General features: G+C 42.4%; 1 protein-coding gene across 4 annotated transcripts in view; it reads left to right on the top strand.

Annotated features, from left to right (window-relative positions):
• The window catches only part of UNC79 (unc-79 homolog, NALCN channel complex subunit), a gene marked incomplete at both ends in the record, with an annotated part of 212,636 nt that overhangs the window by 184,462 nt on the left and 5,617 nt on the right, over positions 1 to 22,557 (top strand). For all 4 annotated transcript variants that reach the window (XM_080707437.1, XM_080707438.1, XM_080707440.1 and 1 more), the window contains 6 exons: positions 5,941 to 6,018; positions 11,549 to 11,638; positions 13,715 to 13,890; positions 14,803 to 14,989; positions 16,261 to 16,458; positions 18,842 to 18,919. In XM_080707437.1, the coding sequence (XP_080563563.1) occupies positions 5,941 to 6,018; positions 11,549 to 11,638; positions 13,715 to 13,890; positions 14,803 to 14,989; positions 16,261 to 16,458; positions 18,842 to 18,919 (807 nt within the window). The remainder of the gene's footprint in view (positions 1 to 5,940; positions 6,019 to 11,548; positions 11,639 to 13,714; positions 13,891 to 14,802; positions 14,990 to 16,260; positions 16,459 to 18,841; positions 18,920 to 22,557) is intronic.

Genomic DNA, 22,557 nt, shown 5'->3' on the forward strand with positions numbered 1-22,557 from the left:
TGGACGGCAGTTGAGGAGTTTACCCAGAGACCAGAGGAAGGACCGCACTTGTCATGTACCATTGAATGCTGTGGACCACTAATCATTAGGACCAGAATTCGATTTTTCTCAAAGATGTCAGTTTAATAAAAAGCTGGCATACTTTCAATGTACAGCACATTCAGCGTAGAGCCAGGAAGAAGGCAGAACCAAGATCCTAGCCAGAAAGCATCAGCACTCCTGAGAAGAGACAGACTTTGAATTTCCTCCGTGGCTTGCCCTGTGCAGTTTCTCCCCCTTGCAATTCCAGCACAAGTTGGGGCCACTTTGGCACAGCCAGCCATGTAGATGAGTGGATGGTCCTGGTTCAGAGGAGGGCCGGTGACCCGGCTCGGGAAATCGCCCAGGAGGGGTTCAGGGTTAGCGTGTTGGCAATGTCTGGAGGTCATATGGCGTTCCATGAGGGGTGTGCCCCCTTCCTCCAACAGCCTTGGTCAGGGCCCCGCAGATGCTTTCCTACAGCCTTTGGGCCATGGTCCTTCGATACCCCTAAGTCGAGCCCAGAGCCTCTGTCTGGCCAAGCTTCCTGGGGTCTGGCACCCCACTCTGGAGCTGCTGGAGGCTGGGTTTCTATGAAGTACATTAGTCAACCATAATAAGCACTTGTCACTAGACAGCAAAGGAACATTGACAGTTTAAATTACCCAGTGCTTAAGGAAACTATGAAAACAGTGATTTTTACATCACAGTTAGGTGAATAAATAACAAAAACAAATTCGTTTTAGGAAGAACGAAGGAAAAAAGTAGAAACTTTCAAATGTGTTTTATGAATTTTTACCTTTTGAAGTGTAGCTTTTTAGCTTCTTAAAGCAAATATATTCCAGCTTCTTGAACTTAATGATTCAATTACATAGATACTACATATGTCTATATGTAATTGAATCATTAAGTTTAAAACAGAAAGCTATAGGTTGGAGAGGTATTTTGAAGACATTGTGAGTTCCTGCCTATAAGAACAACTGTTTGAATAATGTTTCAGCATCCTCCAACAAAAATGTGTTAAACACATTCTTCTTCCATAAGCTCTTAGAGTAAACCATTTTCATTACTAACGAGAGAAATAAAAGGAAGGCAGACTTTCAAAACAAAGTAGCTCCCTTTTCTACCCTGAGTTCCTGCCCAGGTCACAGAGAGAAGTCCTCCATGGGATGAGGGAGAAGCGCCTGTCTCTCTATGGCCAGTACATCCTTCTGTTGTTTCCTGTTCCTTTTTCTCTTGCCCTTGACCGTCTTGTCCTTGAGCTATTCTCTGGAGGACGGTGAAGGTGATGGCCTGCTCTCTGCAGCTACATTTAAACCAGAGGCTCTAGGCTGGACTGAAGCAGAGCTTTCCTTTTACCGATGGGCAGTGTCGGTTCCCGGCACCTGAATAACCAGACTCACAGCACGGACAGAGATGTGTCTGGGGCAGACAGTGGTTCTCTTCATGAATATCAGTGACCAATCTGAAGGCAGTATGGTGTGTCTGTTTAACTGAAAATCCAACTTGGAAACGAAAGAAAACAAAGAATTGGAAGGAAAAACTTCCCAGGGTAACCATCATGAATGACGCGTGTTCCCTTGTTGAGAAGAGAGTTGGGTGCTCCCCTTGGTGTCGCCATTTAGTCTTTCCATCTATGAGGAGCCAGTTCATCTACCACTTCCATAATCCATACCTCAGTAGAAAAGTGAGTTTACCGAGGTGGAACCTTACATTCTCCTTTCAGGCCTTAGATACCTTTGTTGTTTATCAAACATTCTGGCAGTATGATAGACCCTAGGAAGTATTCTATGACATGGAACCCTTGCCCAGGAACATGGGCTCACCCAGGTTCTAAACATGTCAAGGCAGTAATAGGTCCAGACTGTTTTTAATTCCTAGGTATTCTTTCTGGAAGCCTGACATCAAGGGGAAACTTTCCAGCTTCCTCTACTGTGGCTGTCTAGTCATGGTTACCTTATTTGTTTTTACATACTAATGAACTCAGGTGATTTTTATATGCTCAATTTTTTAAATTATTGTTATTATTCCAAAGATGCATAGAAATGGGAAATAATTTGCCCAATAGAAATGACCTCCTTCTAATCTAAAATTGTCACCCACCAGGAATATTTCTCCATCTGTACTTTAGACAGATAGATGTCATGTTATTTTAACTCAGATCTATTGACACTTTTGCTTTGGCTTACCACATTTCCCCGTCTGCTGGGTGGCTGTGTACATCTGACAGGTAACAGGTCATTATAATTGTTTATTGAGATGAATGGAAGGAGAACTTTCATAATAGACTGCTAACCATTAAAAGTCACCATAAAGACATGGAAGCCAAAATGAGTTTCCCTGGCTTCTTTGATAAGCTAAGAGTAGATGGCTAATTTGCATGTTCTCCTCCCACTCTGTGGGATATACCTGCATATTCAAGTTTGTCGGTAAAAGGTTTTCTTTCAAAAATAGGTTAGTTGTGGGCTGGAAGACAAAGAAATGGCAGAGGCAATGTTCAGAGTTAATGTGGAGTGGAGTTATACATATTGGCTGAGTTAGTAATAATCCAGTCGCTCTTATGAGAGGTGGAGGTACTATTTTGGGTATCATTTTGATCATGAATTTATAGGGACACATAATGGATAACATGTTTCTTTTATATTCTTCTGTACTCTCTCTGAAAGTATAGAATTCTTCCTTCTAAAGCAATTATCATCCCACCCCCGTGGATTTTAGTTATATCTTTATACTTTGAGCAGTTCTGTACAGTCCTAATGGAGTGTTTTCCAGCTCAAAGTTGGCAGCTATAATAAAATGAAGACAGAAGATTTATTAACTTTTTAGGTGCATAGGATATAAAAATATACTGAATTACCATACACTGATAAAATATAAACAACGGCATACTCAGCGCCCAGTGTACTTCCACTCTCCGTCACATGGCAGGCTCCGAGGCACCGCCACTACTTTAGGGGAGTTTTTTATTTTTTATTAATTTTGACTTGTACAAGTCATCACAAATCAGACATTTGACTTCACCTCAGATCCTGACACTGTGCAGCTGCTCACCATGTTGACAGGTCCTCCTGCTGGGCCTCTGTGTCTGCTTTGTTGAGCACATCAGCTGGGGGAGGCTCCTGCTGCAGGCAGAGACCGGCAGCTGAACTTCTGCTTCTCTGCAGACGCCGTCTTGCCGTCAAGGGCCACCAGGCAACGCAAGCGCAGTGCGGAGGTCCAGGACTTCATGCTGTCCCTAAAGGAACAGCTCTGAGTATCCCCTCACCTCCTACATTAGACATGCTCTGTCTTCCCCGTGACCTCTCTGGGATGTGCAGTCATATTTCTGTTATAAAGAGGGTGATGAAAAATACCACTGTTGAAAAATGGATGGAACAGAACATCATGTTAAGCGAAATAAGCCAGACTTAGCCAAGGGTTATAGCTGAGTGTGGTGGTGCACACCTATAAGCCCAGTACCTGGGAGGCTGAGACAGGAGAATCACAGGCCCAAGGACAGCCTCAGCTTAATGAGACCCTCAACAACTTAGTGAGACCACCCTGTTTCAAAATGAAAAAGAAAAAGCAGCTTGGAGGTGGAATGACCCTGGGTTCAATTCTCAGTACCAAACTACTACTACTACTACTACTACTAATAATAATAATAATAATAATAATAATAATAATAACTGATAAATAAGAAAGTTAAGTATGTTTTGTTTTTCTCACGTGTGAAAGCTAGAGATAAAAAGGGAATAAAGGAGATCTCGTGAAAATAGAGGGGAGATGTGGAGGTAGCAGAAGGGGGACTTGGGGAGGGAGGGGCAAGGGGAGGTACTGAAAAATGAAATTGATTACAGTAGGTCATGTCCGTGTGCAAATGTGCCGTAATGTAACCTGTTATTCTGTGTGATCATGAGGCACCAGTAAAATAATGCCGGTGTTCTGATAGAGGTTTTGAAACTCAGAAGTTGTCTCAGATTGCAGATTCAGATAGTTTTGGGGATATATTTTACGGAGAACATTCAGTATCTAGCTATCAGGTCAAGTTAGACGTGCTCCTTCTTCTCCTGCACTTCTATGCAGTGTTACAGCTCTCATTTTTTTTCCTGCAGGTTTTTTGCCAAAGTCAAAGGCTTTATAGTGTTTAAACCTGTCTTAATCCTTTTTCTTACATATAATTAGAATAAATCCAAGTTAGGTTAACAGACATAAGCCTGCCTGAGTGAAATAATAAGAAAATTGTAGGTATTCTCAGGATACCCCTAGTGGCTCCTTCCTTTGCCAGAGTCAGAGAAAATGGCCAAGTAGATTCTTCACTTTCTGTAACAGTGTTTGAGCAAGCGGAAGTGGCCGAGAGTTCATGTAGAAACTGTGTCCACCCCTGTCATGGAGCCCTTTGGCCAGCTCGGCCCGCTGTCCTCTCCCCCAGCATGGTTACCGACACCTAGGACCTTTCCTGAAGGACCTCACCTCCAACACTTGAGCAGCCCTTGCCACTGGACAAGACATGGAGAGGCTCCTTAGCCTTCTTGGTCCAGACCTGCTGCCAGTGAATTGTGTAGATCTGGACCTTGACTCGCAGATGAGAAGCCGGTTTCTGCTCTGCTGATCCAAAGGTCTTCCTCAGGCCCTGAGACATTCTGCATGACTCCAACCCGCATCACTTCTGCCCGTTTAACAGGGATGGAGTCTGCCTAGCTGCACTCATGGCCTTGAGCCACCCACTTTCCCTGTGCCTTCCAAATGGGTAAAAGGAGGAAGAACTTTTGGTCTTGAAACTTCTTCAGAATCTCTGAACTCTGCATAGCGGCACCTGCGGATTCCATAGTTGCTAGGGTCACTGGCTAGAGGCCAAGAAAGAGCACAGGAAATTACTCAGGAGCTCATTACTCTGCAGACTGTGCGTAGCTTCTTGCCTGAAGCCACAAATAAACAGGTCACTGATGCATTAAGTGAGAAACACCTGTCAAAATCTGTATCAAAGCAAATTAAATAGTTTCGGAGGCCATTTTTGGTACTAGGGCTTAAACTCAGAGGCATTCTACCTCTGAGCTACACCCTCTGCCCTTTTTACTTTTTATGTTGAAGCAGAGTCTCACTAATTGCCGAGGCTGGCCTTGAACCTATGATCCTCCTGTCTCAGCCTCCCAAGTACTGGGATTATAGGCGAGTGGCACCATGCCCAGCTAAAGCAAAGTAAATTGTAGTCTGGCAAGTTCATCCTCATCGTGATCTCAAGTCACAAACAATTAATTTAGTTGGTTTATTGAGGAAACTCTTGCTAAGCCCTGGGGGAAGGGACGGACACTCAGCTAGTGCCGGGAACAGAGGGGCACAGGTCCATTCTCTTCAAGAGCCTGCAGCAGGCTAAGAAGTGGACTCTCAGGTCCCTGCAGTCTCAAGCGGTGGCTGAGAGCGGAAGTGTTTGAAGACCCCCGTGGGCACGAAGAGCAGGTGTGGGGCCATTCTCAGCACAGGGAAGACGTGGGCGTGCGGGAGGAAGATGAGACACTGAGGGTCCCTGGAGGGGATGAGACAGGAGGACTACCCATTCCGGGGTTGCTTTTCTGTTTCCATTCTGAATATATGCTATATTATAGAAGTCATGAAAATCTATGAGTGTGTGCTGACGGTAACTGTCAAGAAGTGATGCAGAATAAGTCGAGTGGCTGCAGAGTAACTCTGACATCTTTTCTCTCTTCCTTGATTGAAAGCGCCGTTTCAGGATCCCTTGGCTTTGGGGCATGGTGCGAATCTGCATGCTCAGACAGCCCTAGGCTGGTAGGGATGACCTGTCCTGATTAACAATCTGCCGCATCCAGGGCAGAGTGTGGCGAGCATAAACACTAATGAGTTTAATCCATGGTAATAAAATTGAAAATTATATTATATTCCTGCCCAAAGACTTTTAAGAAATAGTTATCCTTTCTTTTTTACTAGTTTATTTGTGCTGATGCTGGAACCAAACTAGCTGAGTCAACAATTCTGAGCAAGCAGATGATAGCGTCTGTACCGGGGGTAAGTCCTGACCAAATTAATTGTCTGTGTTTTTGCATTTCATAAATAGTGATTACGATTGTAGCCTTCAGACGTACACTGGAGCTTGAGGCCCGCCATTTACTAGTGAGGTTATGTTATGAAAGTTATTTAACATAAGATGCTTTGATTTGTACCATCTGTAGGGTGAGTATAACAGGGTCTCGTATGCATGTTGAGGACAGGCTGGGATACTTACGTAAGACATTTAGCATGGTGCCAAACAGACAGTAAGTGCTGAATAAAGCACATATTTATTAAGAATAATATTAACCACCATTACCTATTCTGGATATGTGAGTTCTTTTTTTTTTTTTTTTTTTGATGGTACTGGGGTTCCTGGAAGCCCTTCTACCTCCGGGCTACACTCCCATACCTATTTTTACATTTTTACTTGGAAACAGGGTCTCCTAAGCCAGCGCGCGCAGCTGGCTTCGAACCTGCGCGATCCTCCTGTCTCTGCCTCCCAAGCGCGGGGATTACAAGCGTGCGCCACCACGCCCGGCGAGTTATTTTCAATATTCAGCCATTGTAAACAATATTTATTATATACTCTTGTGCTTAAATCTTTGTCCAGACTTTAGACTATTTCTTTATAATAGATTTCTGAGAGTTGGATTGCTAGACTGTGTTTTTTAACGGGTTCTTGATAGTAGTTAGATGCTGTAGACTAAAAAAAATCCTAATTCGTCGTAAATTAACACAAAAGAAATGAATTGCTTGCTCATGTTAAGTTTCAGTGAGCATACTGATTTGACAGAGCAGGGACTTCCGCTAGATGCTCAGGGACTGGATTCCTTCCAGAGCGCAGCCCTCTGAAGCTGACTGGCGGCTAGGGGGAGAGAAAGGAACATATAGTCAGTGGGAGCTTTCCATGAGTCAGGTCTAGAACTGCATATTTCTTCTGTTCACCTTCCGTTGGAACTTGGGCACATGACCACACCTAGAGGAGGGAAATGCGGTCCAGTTGCATCCTAGGGAAGGAGAGAAGTGGGTCTGAGGAATAACCAGCCACCCTGTGCTGCACACTGACTGTTTCCTTACTGATTAAATCTTTGTAAAAATATAACTTCCCTAATATGTACAGGTTTATTGCACCCAATAAGTAAAAGTCAAATATCTAGAAGCCACACAAAAAAGCAGCAGTTAGAGGATTCACATACTGAATCCTTTCCAAGGACTAATAAGTAAGCCATCCAAAGAAACCTTTCATGCTTTTATTCAATTAGTGAATTTTGAATTAGTACAATTAAAAATATAAGAAAACAAAAATAAACCTTTTACACTCATGTTCAACCAGTGAATTCTTAATTAATAAAATATAAGTAAAACAAAAATAAACATAAAAATCCTTTAAAATATAAATATTAAAATGGCTAGTAAATCAGCAGATTTTTACTTATTCTTTAAGAGTCACTTTAATGGGAGGGGAGAAATAAGTTTATTAAGGTCTGAATGACATAAGAAAACCTGTGCATCTTTAATATATGTAACATGTTGTTTGAAGATAAGTATACACCTGTGGGTCATCACCACAATAGATACATGTCAGTCATTTCCAAACACTTTGTCTCCCATTTGTTTACTTTTATTAGTGTTAAGAATACTTCATATAAGATCAACTCTTGTGGCAATTATTTTTTGGTGGTACTGGGGGTGGAACCCAGGGGCTTTCTACCTCCGGGTTATACTCCCAGACTATTTTTATATTTTATTTGGAAACAGGGTCTCACTAAGTTGCTGAGAGCCTCACTTAGTAGCTGAGGCTGGCTTCGAACCCATGTGATCCTCCTGTCTCAGCCTCCCAAGCGCGGGGATTACAAGGGTTCGCCACCACACCCGGCTCAGTAAATTCTTAAGTACATAGTAGGATTGCTAACTGGAGGCGCTACACTGTGGAGCTCTGGACTCGTCTGTCTTGCTCGGCTGAGGCTTTGGACCCTTTGGTTAATATCTCCCCATTTCTCTTCCTGCCAACAGATTTTTCTTGGTGACTAAACTTAGTGAAGGTAAAGTAAAACAAGCATTCTTACCAGCCATTGGTGTTAGTTAAACCAACATTACTGGAGGGCAGAATGACAATCTAGGAATATTAGAAAATAAGTATACACCGAAAGGTTTATATATAAAATATTTATTAAAGAATCATTTAAAATAGCAAAAATGGCTGAGCATAGTGGTGTAGGCCTATAATCCCAGTGCTTGGGAGGCTCAGACAGGAGGATCACAGATTTAAGGCCAACCTCAGCAACTTTGCAAGGCCCTCCACAATTTAGTGAGATCCAGGTGTGGTGGTGTGCACCTGTAATCCCAGTACTTGGGAAGCTGAGACAAGATCATAGGTTCAAGGTCAGCCCCAGCAACTTAAGAAGGCACCCTCTACAACTCATTTTTTTCTTTTATTTATCCTTAGCAAAGCTTGACATGAATACATGTATCTATTTAATAGTATACCTACTATGGCCGGGCTTGGTGGCACATGTTTATAATCCCACTTGGAAGGCTGAGACAGAAGGATCACAGGTTCACGGCCAGCCTCAGTTACTTAGTGAGGTTCTCTGTAACCTAGTGAGATCCTGTTTCAAAATAAAGAATAAAAGATAGGACTGGGGGTATAGCTTGGAGGTAGAATGTCCCTGGGTTAAATACCCAGTACTGCCAAAGGGGGGGGGGGGAAGACTCTACCTACTATGTATACAAAGTTCAATTTTAAGTGACTTAACTTGAATATAAAAATATAAAAATTTGGACTCAGCAAAAATAATGTTTACATATGTTTTAAAATAGGAATAAAATAGGGCTGGAGATATAACTTAGAGGTAGAATGTTTCTGAGTTAAATCCCCAGTACCACTGAGAGAAAGGAAGGAAAGGAGGGAGGGGGGGAGGAAGGAGTCCAATATTAGAGTATTCTTTAAGTAAAGTAAGGTATATCAGACAATTATGTGGTCACCAAATCAAGGTTTCAGAGAATATTTCATTGGAAAATGCTTTTGATGGATTTAATTAAAAACCAAGTTAGAAGCCAGGCATGGTGGTGCACGCTTGTAATCCCAGCATTTGGGAGGCTGATACAGGAGGATGTAGGTTCCTGGCCAGCCTCAGCTACTTAGGGAGGCTTTTTGCAACTCAGTGAGACCCTGTTTCAAAATAAAGAATAAAAAATAGGGCTGAGGGTGTAGCTCAGAGGTAGAATGCATCCCCGTACCACACATACACAAAAAGCAAGTTAGAGTCAGGTGTGGTGGTGCATACTTGTAATCCTAGTACTTGAGGGGCTGAGACAGGAGGATTGCAGGTTCAAAGTCATTCTCAGCAACTGAGCGAGACCCTGTCTTCAAATAAAAAAAATAAAATAAAATAGGTCTGGGGGTGTGGCCTAGAGGTAGAAGGCCCTTGGGGTCCATCCCCAGTACCACACAAAAAAAGCCAAATAAAAAAGTTATTTCAGCCTTATAAAAATGTGTGTTGTTACATGCATTCAAAAAGATTTGGAAGGAAATATTAATAGCAGTTTCAAAGAGGTAGAGGACAGGAATTAGAATTCTGGTGGTTTTAATTGTTGCTTTAGCAACTTGTATTTTCCAAATTTTCTACAATTCGTATTTCTACAATAACAAGTGGGTCAAGGAATGATCTAAGACACCTAACTTTAAAGTCAGATGTGGTCAGAGGAAGTATTATGATTGCTTCAATTCACGCATTTGAGGTTCGGCTACAGTTCAACCCCTTTGTCGTCAGTTTTTCTATTGAAATAAATAGGTGCCTTCTGAAACAAATGAAGCCTGACTCCTCATGTTTAGTTTTGATTTTTAAAATAACACACCTGCGGTTATCCTTATGTTTTGCCAAGTAAAAAGGGGAGATTGTAAACTACACACTTTGCTTTATGAGTAGAGGGCTCCCTGAGAGTCTCCGGACTGTGAAAGGGGTCGCCAGGCTTTGACTGGATGCAGTTTCTGTCTCTAGAACGAAGTAACTATGTGATGGTAAATTCTTTGCTCATTTCTTGAGCTTCAAACTTGAAAGGCAAATATCAAATAATGGTCCTAGTCATTATTTTCCGTGACATTTGCCTAGTTGAACTGCTATAAAATATTGCCTATGAAAGAAACAAATCCCCTTTAAGAAATTCAAGAACAGAATCTGGGCTCCTATTTGCATGACATGTGAAAGGTCAGAGAAAATGGAATAAATTGGGGGCGAAATCCTTTCTCGCGCCAAAGGATTCATATTGCAGAAGCAGGAGGACAATAACCCTTTTTAATTCCTTCGCTTGATTTAAATTAAAAGAAGAAAACCTTAGAACGTATGAAATGCTTGGAAAACACTCTGACAGACTGCCAATGACCTTATTTTCCTGTTTGTTATCCTGTCAGAAGAACTGACAAGCGTAACATTCTAGAAGAGAGAGGAGGTGATATAGTTCAGTGCTGCGCAGATTTACATGAATATGGGCAATTGAGAGCCACTGGGTGAGCTAGTTAAGGATATAATGTTCCAGATTTCCCTAAAGAGAGCCAGGAGAGGCCTTTCGCATAGTATTCATACGGCTTCAAAGACTGCCTGCTTTTGATCCCCGTTACGCCCGGCCTGATGTGTGGGTTCCCTCACCCAGCTTTGATGTCACAGTCCGTCTGTTCATTTCTCTTGGCTTTGCTTATAATCCTCAATTTGCTGCGTTGCCCCGAGAGCAGGTCTGTGCCATTTAACAACTTAAAACACAAGCACGGTCTCTTTCTCTATAAAACTTCCCGGGCTCCCTTCAGGTGTGTAGAGAAGGTGATCATTTCATTTTTTTTCTTTTATTTATACTTAGATGCAAGTACTTGGCAAGAATATATGCATCTATTTAGTAGTATACCTGCTATATATACAAAATTAAGTTTCTTTTTCTTTCTTTCTTTTTTTTTTTTTTTTTTTTTTTTGTGGGTCTGGTGATGGAACCCAGGGGCATTCAACCTCCGAGCTACACCCCCTGCCCTATTTTTTATTCTTTGAGGGACTTAATTTGAATATAAAAATTTTCACTCAGAAAATACAATGTATATATATATACACACACACACATATATATAAATTATATGTGTCATATATAAAGAGATTTAGGATTTTGATGGAAGAATTCGGTCACACATATTTTATGTGCATCTAGGACTTCCCCGGTGTGATAAAGTGTTACGGTGGTTTTGGGGTGACAATGGCATTAGACAGGTGGACTCTTGTATAGAAATCACTTAAAAAACAAACAAGCAGAAATCAATTCATTCACCCCCATGAATAGCAGTTAAGCCCGTCTCATAGGCCTCCCCTATTCCTTGGCTCTACCGCAAACCTTTTAGCAAGTTTTGTTCTAACCCTGGGCAGACAGACAGTCACAGACTGTGCTGGGTAGTGGAATGAGTGAGGGACTTGGGAGAGGAAGCAGCTCCTCAGTAAACGGGGCATCCAGAGCGAGGAGCCATCGTGCTTGGGCCGAGTGCGGCTGTGGCAGTGCTGTGCTTGCGTTGCAGTGTGGGACCGCGGCGATGGAGTGCATGCGGCAGTCCATCGGCGAAGTGCTGGACTTCATGGCGGACATGCACACGCTCACTAAACTGAAGGTAAGATGCTTCCGCCTGTTCATCTCTGAAGTGAGCAGACCGAGTGGAAATTCATTGCTACCTCGGAGGCTGCTGGGACACTGATGATTGAGCCCCTGTTTTGACCGGAAGAACCGGGGTCTAGTTCTGCGAAAGAAAGATGTCCACATGGCACTGGCTTTGTGCATAGCTTTATTTATTTATTTATTTATTTACCATTTATTCACTTCTTACAATGTCCATATTATAATAGTATCCCCATTTTACAAATGTAGAAACTGAGGCTTGGGATGGTGTGGTACTTGGGCCAAGGTGACATTGTTAGTAAGGGGTGGAGCCAGAGTTGAACTGCAGGATGATGTAACTCCCAGCCCACTCAGTTCTCAGGGCCACACAGACCAATTGAACTGCCTTGAGCTTCAGTCTCCTTCCTCATTTTGCAAAGCAAATCTATGATATGTCCTTGCCTTACTGGTGTAAGGTTGATAAAAAAAATAATGTATGCAAAAAGACTTTAATCTAAACGGTATCACTCTGCAAAATAAGCCATTTATTATTTTTATCTGCATGAAAGCTATCTTCAAGAAAATAATCAAGGGGGGATAAAACAAAATTTAATTTGCATATGGATAAAATCTCAGGGACGTTGCCGAGTTTATTGATTGTTTTGCAGTGTGGAATGAATCGCTAATGCAGACCCACTTCTTTGCCACAATTCAACGGGGATCTATAGGATTAATAGTCTAAGAAATGTGAGGAAGGCTCTGGACAGAGGGCAGATGAGAATCCAAACATGGTCCAAAGAGCATCCAGATGGCAGTCTAGACTGAATGATTCCATTCTGATAAACAGCAACTCAATGATCCAGAAGTCCATCAGCTCAGTGTTTAGACTCTGCTTGGATCATCAGAATGTTTCTTAGTATAATGATAGATGGCAGATGTTGGGTGAAAAGGAACATCAGTGGTTAAGTTGAATGTTTGCTCTCATGTGGAATCGAGAAAAATAAAGGCTGCCATGAAAGTAGAAGGGGGATTCTTAGGGAGAAGGAAGGGGACCAGGGAGAAGGAAAAAGAGGGAAATATGTTATATGCATGTATGAAATTGTCCCAATGAAACCCACTGTTTTAACACAAAATACTGTTTTAACCCACAATTACTATGCACTAATAATTATGATTTTTACAAAGTCAAGCTGATCCTTTCTCTCTGTGTCTAAACCCAGGCTTTTAAAGTAAGCCTGCCTATCATTTCTTCTTGTGCTAATTACTGAATGCTGACTCTGGGCTCTCATGCTTGTCACCCAAACATTTTGAACATGTTTTGGAGACACTTTCAAAAAACATTAAGAAAGATCCATGAGAATCAAAACACTGGGAACTATAGACATAATCTAACCCTCTGACCTTACACCTTAGGAAACAGTCCAGGAAGGTCAAGAGGCTTATCCGAGGCCACGTGGCTAATGAGGAAAGAACTGGGTCTAGAACCCAGTCCTGGCTCCGGGTGCTCATCCACTACGCCACACTAAATAACAACAAAAACGCTCGCAGAATCAATTTCACAAATATGTATTGAGCACCTGCAGTGTGTCTAAGCACTGTTCTAGACCCTGGGGTTGCAGTGATGAGCAAAAAACAGTGACAGTGGCTGCCCTCACTTGATTTATAGTCTGCCAGGAGGCCCAGTGTAATGAACGTTTCACACTAACTGAAGTCAGAGTGTGACTCCCACAGTTGCTGTAAAGAGGGGGTAGGCAGTGGTGGGGACCAGCCAGGGAGTTCAGGAAAGGCTTCCTGGAAGAAGGAACACTAGAGCTAAACTCTGAAGAATTCAGTGGAAACACACAGGAACCGCATTTCAGGCAGAGGAACCACAGCTGGGAAATACTAGAGCCAGTGCGGCTAGAGCCCAGGACGGGCAAGGAGATGCAAAGGCTGTAGTAATAGGTTATTCTGGCCCTGTCGGCCATGCTAAGGGATGTTCCCCCCATTTATCCCAAGAACAAGAAAGTTTTGTGATGGGGGAAGGACAACCTGACCTTTGAAAGAGTATCTTCAGGTTGCCCGCATTATGGAATATTGTTTGTTTTCACAGAGCCACATGAAGACATGCTCCCAGCCTCTGCATGAAGATACCTTCGGTGGGCATCTCAAAGTCGGCCTGGCCCAGATTGCAGCTATGGAAATCTCCCGGGGCAACCACAGAGATAACAAAGCTGTGATCCGCTACCTGCCTTGGCTCTATCATCCTCCTTCTGCTATGCAGCAAGGGTGAGGTCCTTGTTATTCTAGGAATGTGGGTAGGTAAGGCAGGAAATGCCCTGTGGTCCTGGGGCTCAGCCAGAGCTCATGGATGCACTGAAGATACAGGCGAGGGGACGATGGTGGGTTCAGAGGATGGAAACCGGGCCTCCCCATACTCGCTGACCCTGAGTGCTCTGTGCCATGCTGCCAGTAAACATGCCCTCATACATACAAAAACCTCAGCCATCCTTGTGGAAGATGAAAGCTAAAGCTGAGAACTAACACTTGAACTCAGTTTCAACTAGCTAGGGAAACGGACAGGTGTGTATCCAGCACTTGCAGGGCCTCTGCTTTCAAGCAACTTAGCTTGGAGCTGGAACCAGGCGATAGCAGGAGGTGCACACCGCTGGCCTGCCTCTGGGGAGGCTGATGGAGACAGAGGGCTCATGGGCTGGTTTCCTTGGGGACCCGTGAGCCTGCCATCGGCATCTGAGCCTTCCTGCGCAGGAAAGGAAGAGTGGGGGCAGGGAGGAGGAGAGCGGGAGAAATTGCGAGCCGGGTCACGTGTGGCTGGGTGTGTGTCTGCGCCTCTGTTCTCTGCCACTGCTGAGGATGCCAGAGAACTTTCTGATGAGGGGGAAAGAGAGGATTCAGAAAGCAGCAGGTCAGAGGCAGCCAGGCTACAGGAGGATGGTACTTAGTCCTGTGCCTTGACCAAAGGCTGTGCTATATTCAACAAGCTAAGATGCAGGATGAGAGTGGAAAACCAGACAAACAGATACATCATTTGGTCGACACTCTGTTACCTTGGTGTTTTATTTTATGTAATTTCCTGCAAGACCACATGTTTAAAATCTCTTCCTTCAAAAAGCATTTGTTAGGCATCTGGTGAAAGAGTAAACATGCACTCATCTGTAGCCTGTCCTCCTTCTCCAACAGACCTAAAGAGTTCATCGAGTGTGTCTCCCACATCCGGCTGCTGTCCTGGCTGCTCCTGGGCTCCCTCACCCACAACGCAGTGTGTCCAAATGCCGCCTCGCCCTGCCTCCCCATACCTCTGGATGCAGGTTCCCACATTGCAGACCATCTTATTGTTATCCTGATTGGATTTCCGGAGCAATCAAAGGTAAGTGATTTCTGCAAGATTAGGACCATATGCATCGAAATTGCTAATGGAAACCCTTATCAGCCCATTATGTTTCTTCTGAGAAGTAAATGCATCTTGTCACTTGCCCTCCTGTGGATGTTAGCAAAGCAACTTTGTGCTAATGCCTCATTTAAAGTTGTTTAAATTCCAAGACTGTCTTTTTTTTCCTCCGAAATTGTTTTCTGGCTTACTTTTATGAAGATAAATTATGGAGGCAAGAGTTGGCTTCCCAGGCATTTTTGTCTCAGAATAATAAGGAGAAATAAAAGGCTAGAAAGATAATAAAAAATTCTGTGATCTGTTTTCAGAAGCCAAGCTGAAGTGGAGGGAAATTTATGCTCTATCTAATTCTTTTCAGCTAGAATCTCTAGGGAGACATGAAAATAAGGCGGCCAGTCGGAGCCCAGTAATCGCCCGCCAGAGCACCTCCACATGGGGGCTTTGTAAGCGGTAGACACAGGTGATGGGTTTAAGGGAATGAAGTAAAGTCCAGGCAGGCATCGGTCGTGAGCCCCGGCCTGCAAGCCAGATATGACTCATCAGCTTCGTGAGCCTTGGCCCCTCCCAGAGCTCAGGCAGGTTCTGGGAGGTCCCCGTGGGTTTGAGAGCAGGTGGGATCTAGTCCAGAGCAAGCTGACTATGTTGAAATAGAGCGCCCACCCAAATGACCTGACTGCTGTTTGCAGAAAGAGTCGGGCAGTCATTTCCCGCTATTTCAACCCAGACCTGTGTCTGATTGCTAATGATAGGACTTGTAATTTTGTGAGCTCGAAATAGTTACTTAACCTCCCTGAGCTTCAGCGTTTCTTCTGTAAGGGAGATGAAGGAATGGTTTGAGAGCGAATGGGGATCCCAGACAAGTCTTTAGCCCTGATGCCGCCTGGGGTTAGGTCTCACTCGGTGCATATTTCCACTGTGGATTACAGTGATCAAGTGTACTTATTCAGAGCCGGGCAGTGCGCTCCTGTACATCACCTCCCTCATTCTTCCCAATCCAGAGTAAAGATGGGGACGTCAGTTTCATTAAAGGGCAAGAGGGAGTGGTACATTTGTTCTGCAAAAATAATGGTGCCCTCTCTTGGGAAAGAGGCTTCTTCTCTGAGCACGTTCCCACTGACAGTGGAATACACTGTTTCAAGGTGATGAGCCATGAGTTTGTAACTGAGATGGCTGTGTGTGCATGGGCTCTGCTCCCCGGCCAGGCCTCCGCCTGGGAGCGTGCAACAGCGCCCTGTCTCCTTCCTCCCCAGACCTCCGTGCTCCACATGTGCTCCCTCTTCCACGCGTTCATCTTTGCTCAGCTCTGGACGGTGTATTGCGAACAAAGTGCCATAGCCACCAACATCCAAAATCAGAACGAATTCAGCTTCACAGCAATACTGACCGCTCTGGAGTTCTGGAGTAGGGTGACGCCCAGCATCCTTCAGCTCATGGCCCACAACAAGGTGGTAAGTGTGCAGCCACCTCCCCTCCGGCACCGGCACCGTCTCAAAACGCCTGTGCCACGCAGTCCACGCCAGGGCCACGCTTGACCACCTGTGCTTCACAGCCTCCGTTCTAAGAGTATGGACATGGATCAGTGACTTGCTGTGCTATGAGCTGGATGTTCTACTTGCTTAAGGTTTTTGAAAGCAAAACAAATAACAGTTCTGCACATTTATTGGACATCATGGTGACTGTAGTTAATAGTATATTTGCAAATTACTAGATTTTCAGTGTTCTCACCACAAAGAAATGATAAGTATATAAGGTAACACATAGGTTAAATAGCTTGGTTTAGCCATCCCATAATGCGTACATGTATTGAAACATGTTTCATGCCATAAATATTTTTAAATGCTCCCCAAAGTAAAAAGAAAACAATGTTTGCTTTTTCTACCTAATACCAAGTGAACTTTATATGAAATTTCTACCCTCAAGGTGATTCAGTGCTATATATACATCAGAGGGTTAGGAGAGGAAATTTATATAGTTTCTGGGTCCAGAGCAGCTTGGGAAAACCTTAGCCAATGAGGTCATCTTTTTGGGGGGTGGTCTAAGAGCACACTGACCTATCAAAGGAGGCCATGTCACTCAGCGCTCAGAGCCCAGAAAGAGCCTCATCTCTGTGTGCGGCTGTCTGAGCAGCCTCTTCTGCTCCCATCTTCACATCCATTTTGCTGCCCCAGACTACATTAGAAACTCTCCAGGGAATGGTTAGGCTGAGGCCATGTCGTTGAACAGGCTCGGGCTGGTCCTCGTGGACTTCACCAGGAGTCCTTTGGTCCCATTTGCTGTTGGAGGAGAATTCTCAGCTGGAGGTGGCAGCCACTGTCTGGGCCAGAGGGCGCCACCGGCGGGTCCTTGTCTGTGAGGAGTGAGGAGCCCGGGATCACACCATATTGGGAATCTGCCAGAGCTCCACACTGCCCTGTCCACAAAAGGTGTCCAGGGCACCATTGTTTAACTGATTGAAAAGTAGTTTAAGAAATATATCCCTTTAGCTCTAATTAGAAAGAAGGGGATTCTGTATTTTCTTTAGTTAACACTTTCTTTAGAGAAGCAGATATTACAATGAACATAGGGATGTTTTAGTCCAAAGTAAAGGAGAATGATATGAAAGTTGAGGGCTCGCCAACAGTGTAGCCGCTCTGGATATAATTGGATTCATTGGATCACAGATTCTAGGACTAAAGAAGAGCAAGATTCCACTCTGCTATTTTATGGACTGTGAAACTGGAACCTGACATTTAAGCTAGAGATGAAAGTTTGCCTTCTGTTCTCAATGAAAGCTTTTAATAAAGCCGGGCATGGTAGCACATGCTTGTAATCCCAGCATTTGGGAGGCTGAGACTGGAGGATTGCGGTTTGTGGTCAGCCTCAGCTACTTAGTGAGGCCCTCTGCAACTCAGTGAGACCCTGTTTCAAAATAAAGAATAAAAATATGGCAGGGGGTATAGCTCAGAGGTCGAATGCCCCTAGGTTCTATCCCCAAACCCAAACAAAAAAAAGTTTGGGTTTTTTTTTTTTTTGGGTGGTACTGGAGTTCCTGGAAACCCTTCTACTTCTGGGCTACACTCCCAGACCTATTTTATATTTCTTTAATTTGGAAACAGGGTCTCTTAAGCCAGCGCGGCTGGCTTCGAACCTGCGTGATCCTGTCTCCGCCTCCCAAGTGCGGGGATTACAAGCGTGCGCCACCACGCCTGGCCAAAAAAAGTTTTTAATAACCAATAATCCCCTTCTTCTAGTAGCTTTTGATATTCAGATATTATAAATGAACATGTTGCCATAAGTTTCTTGCAAGTGATGTTGCAAATGAATTTGAATTGATTTCATTCTGAAGTTCTTGTTAGTTCATATAAGCCAGCCTTAAGTCCCCAGGAGGATTTAAAGTCCAGCCATTGCCATTTCCGACCAGGGACATATCTCCATTGTGGTTCTGAACTATCACATTCATGGCTGCCTGTTCCACAGACAACAAACCCTCAGAGGCAGATGTGCAGAGAAAGGATCCAGGCGGAGAAAGGGACCTAATCCCAAGAGTTCTGTGGTTGGAAATGAAGCAGGCAGAGGCCAGTTACCCTGTGGTGCGAGTGCCAGGCAGTGTGGTGCCCTGAGCTCAGTGCGAGGGAGTTAGGTGAGAGAGGGACAACCGCAGAACCTTTGGAGCAGTTTAAAATTCCATTGCTGGCTTAGATTCAGAGGTGAATGGATGCCAATCCCTGTGGTCCCCGTGGCTAAGATGCAGGAGGACTTCCAGGGCGCCGGGCCTCGGCCTCCGGCTGCTGGCTAGCGCGCAGGGTCTCTGCATCACTGGAGTGGAACTGACTTCTGTGTTTGTTGTTTCAGATGGTAGAAATGGTGTGCCTCCATGTGATTAGCTTAATGGAGGCACTGCAAGAATGCAATTCCACCATTTTTGTCAAGGTAGGAAAATCTTACAATTTTTATAGATCATTTCTTACTGCTAAGAACAAATGTGGATTTATTTTTAGTGTTTGTTCTGAAGAGGAAAATAAGATGGATTTAGTCTTGACATTTGGAATTGGGGATGGGAGATCCGGACTTTTATAATGACCCTTACCAAATGGTTATGGTTATTTTTGCTCTCGTTCTGCCGTATCAGACCATGACCGCAGTAGCACAGGAATTAAAATAGTACTGGGGACACTGATCAGAAAGTGACTCTGGGGTGCTATAAATCGTTGGTGGTGGCACTTCACTTTGCAGAAGTTATCTGGAAAATAGTCTGCAATTGTCCAACTTGGTATCTGGTGTTTTTTTTTTTTTTTCTTAGATAAACTAATTGGGCTTCCAGTATTATTATCATGTGAAATCAGCATATTGTATAAGGAACTTATCCAAGCATTTGTCACGTATCAGGGTCATCAGAAACAGACCAGTGTATAGGAGAACTTGGCTTCTCACTTCTTTATCTTTCTAACTTCTCTCTTTTCCTTTCCTTCTTGTCATCCCACCTCTTTATCTCCCTGGCCATTTTCCTTCCTCTTCTTGGACTCTTCCCTCCTCGCCTCTCACTTCTGTATTCAGGAATCTTGGCCATTGTCACCACCGCCACTCACGAGAGCACATCTTTGGAACCTTATGACTTGCTATTCACTCCTTGGTTGGTTAATTTCAGTCTCGGCTAAAGATCCTTGCCTGTTAATGCAAGGAAAAGTGTGCTGAGGAAAAGCAGCCTATTTTCAGGGAAACTTGATGTTATCAGAACCTTGCAGGGTCACTGTTTCAGATGGGAGATAGATATATCCCATCCAAGAGACTTAGTCTAGCAAGAGTCAACAGCAGGAGAGAAACTCTGTGACTGACAGTTGATGATCTTACCTGGTTTTACTTTTTACAGTACTGTTGAAGTGTCATTTACATAGGGTAAGAAACATATTTAAATTGTACAGTTTGATAAATCTTATCAGATTTTATTTCCATGAACTCATCATCATAATCAAGATAATGAACACATTTTTCATCTCCTAAAATTTTTCTATTTTCATTTATATTCCCTCTATTCTATCACTTCCTGTCCCCGGGAAGCTACTGACCTGCTTTGTCATGTAGGCTAATTTATACTTTTTAGAATATTCTATAAGTGAGTTTATATCATACAGGTATTTTTGCCTCCTTTTCCTCATAAGAATTATATTGAGATTAATCTGTGTTGTTGCGTGTATCAGTATACCAATACTTTTTATCTCTGAGTAGTGTTCCATAGTGTGGATAGACTACATTTTGTTTATCTAGTCACTAGCTAAGGGACGTCTGAAGTGTTTCCCTTCAGTTGCTGTGATTACTCACACATACGTCTCTGTGTACATAAGTGCTTCCATACAGGAAATCTTGGCCACTGTCACCACCACTCACGAGAGCGCATCTTTGGAACCTTGAAACTTGCTATTCACTCCTTGGTTGGTTAATTTCTCCTCCTTTCAGAAGGAGAATTTATGGGCTGTATGTGTATGTTGAACTTTAAAAAAAATTTTGATGAACTATTTTCCGATAGTTGTGCCCTTCTCATACTAGCACTATTGAACATTCTAGTCCCTCCACATCTCTTAACAGTATTGTTAAGATCTTGGTATAGTCAGTCTTTAATATTATTCAAGAGTTGTACACTAGTATCTCCCTGTTGAAAATATCTTGAAGCATTTTTTCATTTGATTATTTGACCTACATGTCTGCTTGGTCAAATATCTGTTAACTACCAATTTTCATTGTTTTTTTTTCCTCAGTATTACTGAATTTTGAAATACAAATCTTTTGTCTAACATGTAACCTGCAAGAATTTCTCTGCAGTTTGTCTTTTAATTATCTTGAAGTGTCTTGTGAAGAGCAGAAGTTCTTGATTTTGTTGAAGTATCAGCTATTAAATTTTTTATTCGTTCTGTTTCTGAGATTGTATTTTAAAGAATCTTTGCCTGGTCAAAGGTCATACAGAGTTTTCTTATGGGTAGTATCTATGTTTTCTGTGGTCCATTTTGAGTTAACTTTATTTATATAAGGTTATACAGTTATTCCAGCATCATTGTTAAAAATAGTATCTTTTCTACAACTGACCATGTATAGTAGGGTTCTGTTTCTAGATATTCAATTCTGATCCATTGACCTTTTTGTCTACCATTATACCACATTGTCTAGATCACTAAAGCACTGTGATATGCTGTGGAATCAGGTAGTGTTAGTCTTTTAAATTCATTCATCTTTTTTGAAGTTATTTGCTTTTGTACATTCTTTGCATTTCTAGATAAATGTTAATATTGTTTGTCAATTTCTACCAAAAGACTGTTAGGAATTTTATTGAGATTGCCTAAGTCTTTAGATTCAGTTGAGAAAAATTAAGATCTTAACAGTATTGAGTCCTTTGATCCATGAACACACTATATCTCTATTTCTATATGGCTTCTATAACTTTTCTCATAAATATTTGACAGTTTCCATATATAAGATTAGCATACTTCTGTCAAATTTACAAGCATATCATATTTTATGCTACTCTAAATTATATTTTTATATATAACTATCTGAGTGTTCATTGCTAGTATTTAGGAAAAAGTTTATTTTTATTGATCTACTATGCAACTTACTAAATTTAGTCATTAAATTAAAATTATTTATTCTAGCATTTCATTCACTTTTCTATTTAGATAATCATATCATGTACAAATAACACCATTTTTCTTCCTTTTTAGTATTTATATGATTTTCTCTTTCCGTAAAGAGAAAATGGAATTCACTGATTTCAGGCTTTTTTACTTTTTAACATAGTGATTAGTGCTATAAATTTCCCTCAAAGCTCTGGGTTAGCTACAACTGTACTGCAATTATGAAATGTCTCTATCCGTAATAATTTTTTCCTAAAAGTTACTTTTTATGATAATAAAAGCTGTCCAGCTTCCTTTTAGTTAGTGTAGTATAGCATTATCTTTTTCTATTTTTTTATATTTAAAGTATATTTTTATATTTAAAGTATATTTCTTATAAACAGTACACAGTTGGGTGTTGCTTTTTTTTTTTTAAGTCTAGTCTGAAGCCTGAACCCTTCTCTTTTTTCTTTTAATAGTATTGGGAATTGAACCTAGGGCATTCTACCTCTGAGCTAGAACCCCAGCCCTATTTTATTTTTTTATTTTGAAACAGTGTCTCACTAGGTTGCTGAATTTTACTAAGTTGATGAGGCTGGTTTTGAACATGTGATCCTCTTGTCTCAGCCTCTCAAGTGCTGGGATTATAGGCATTCGTCATCATACTCGACTGACCTTTTCCTTTTGATTTAAATCTTGAGACCATTTTCATTTACTGTGTTTTTTTATATCGCTGGAATTAAACGTATTGTTTAGCCACTTGTTTTTTCTCTTTGTTCTTTGTCTCCTGACCTCTTTTTGTATCCTCCTTTGGATTAATTGGGGGTTTTATGAATAAATTTTAGATGTTATTTTCTTTGTCGTTTCTAAGATGGAAGCCGAAGCCTGGCATGGTGGCATATGCTTGTGATCCCCTTGCTTAGGACTGTGAGAAAAGAAAGCACAGGTTCCCCAGCCTCAGCTACTTAG

This window comes from Muscardinus avellanarius (assembly GCF_963383645.1).
Source record: "Muscardinus avellanarius genome assembly, chromosome: 12".
In the NCBI taxonomy this organism is placed as follows: Eukaryota; Metazoa; Chordata; class Mammalia; order Rodentia; family Gliridae; genus Muscardinus; species Muscardinus avellanarius.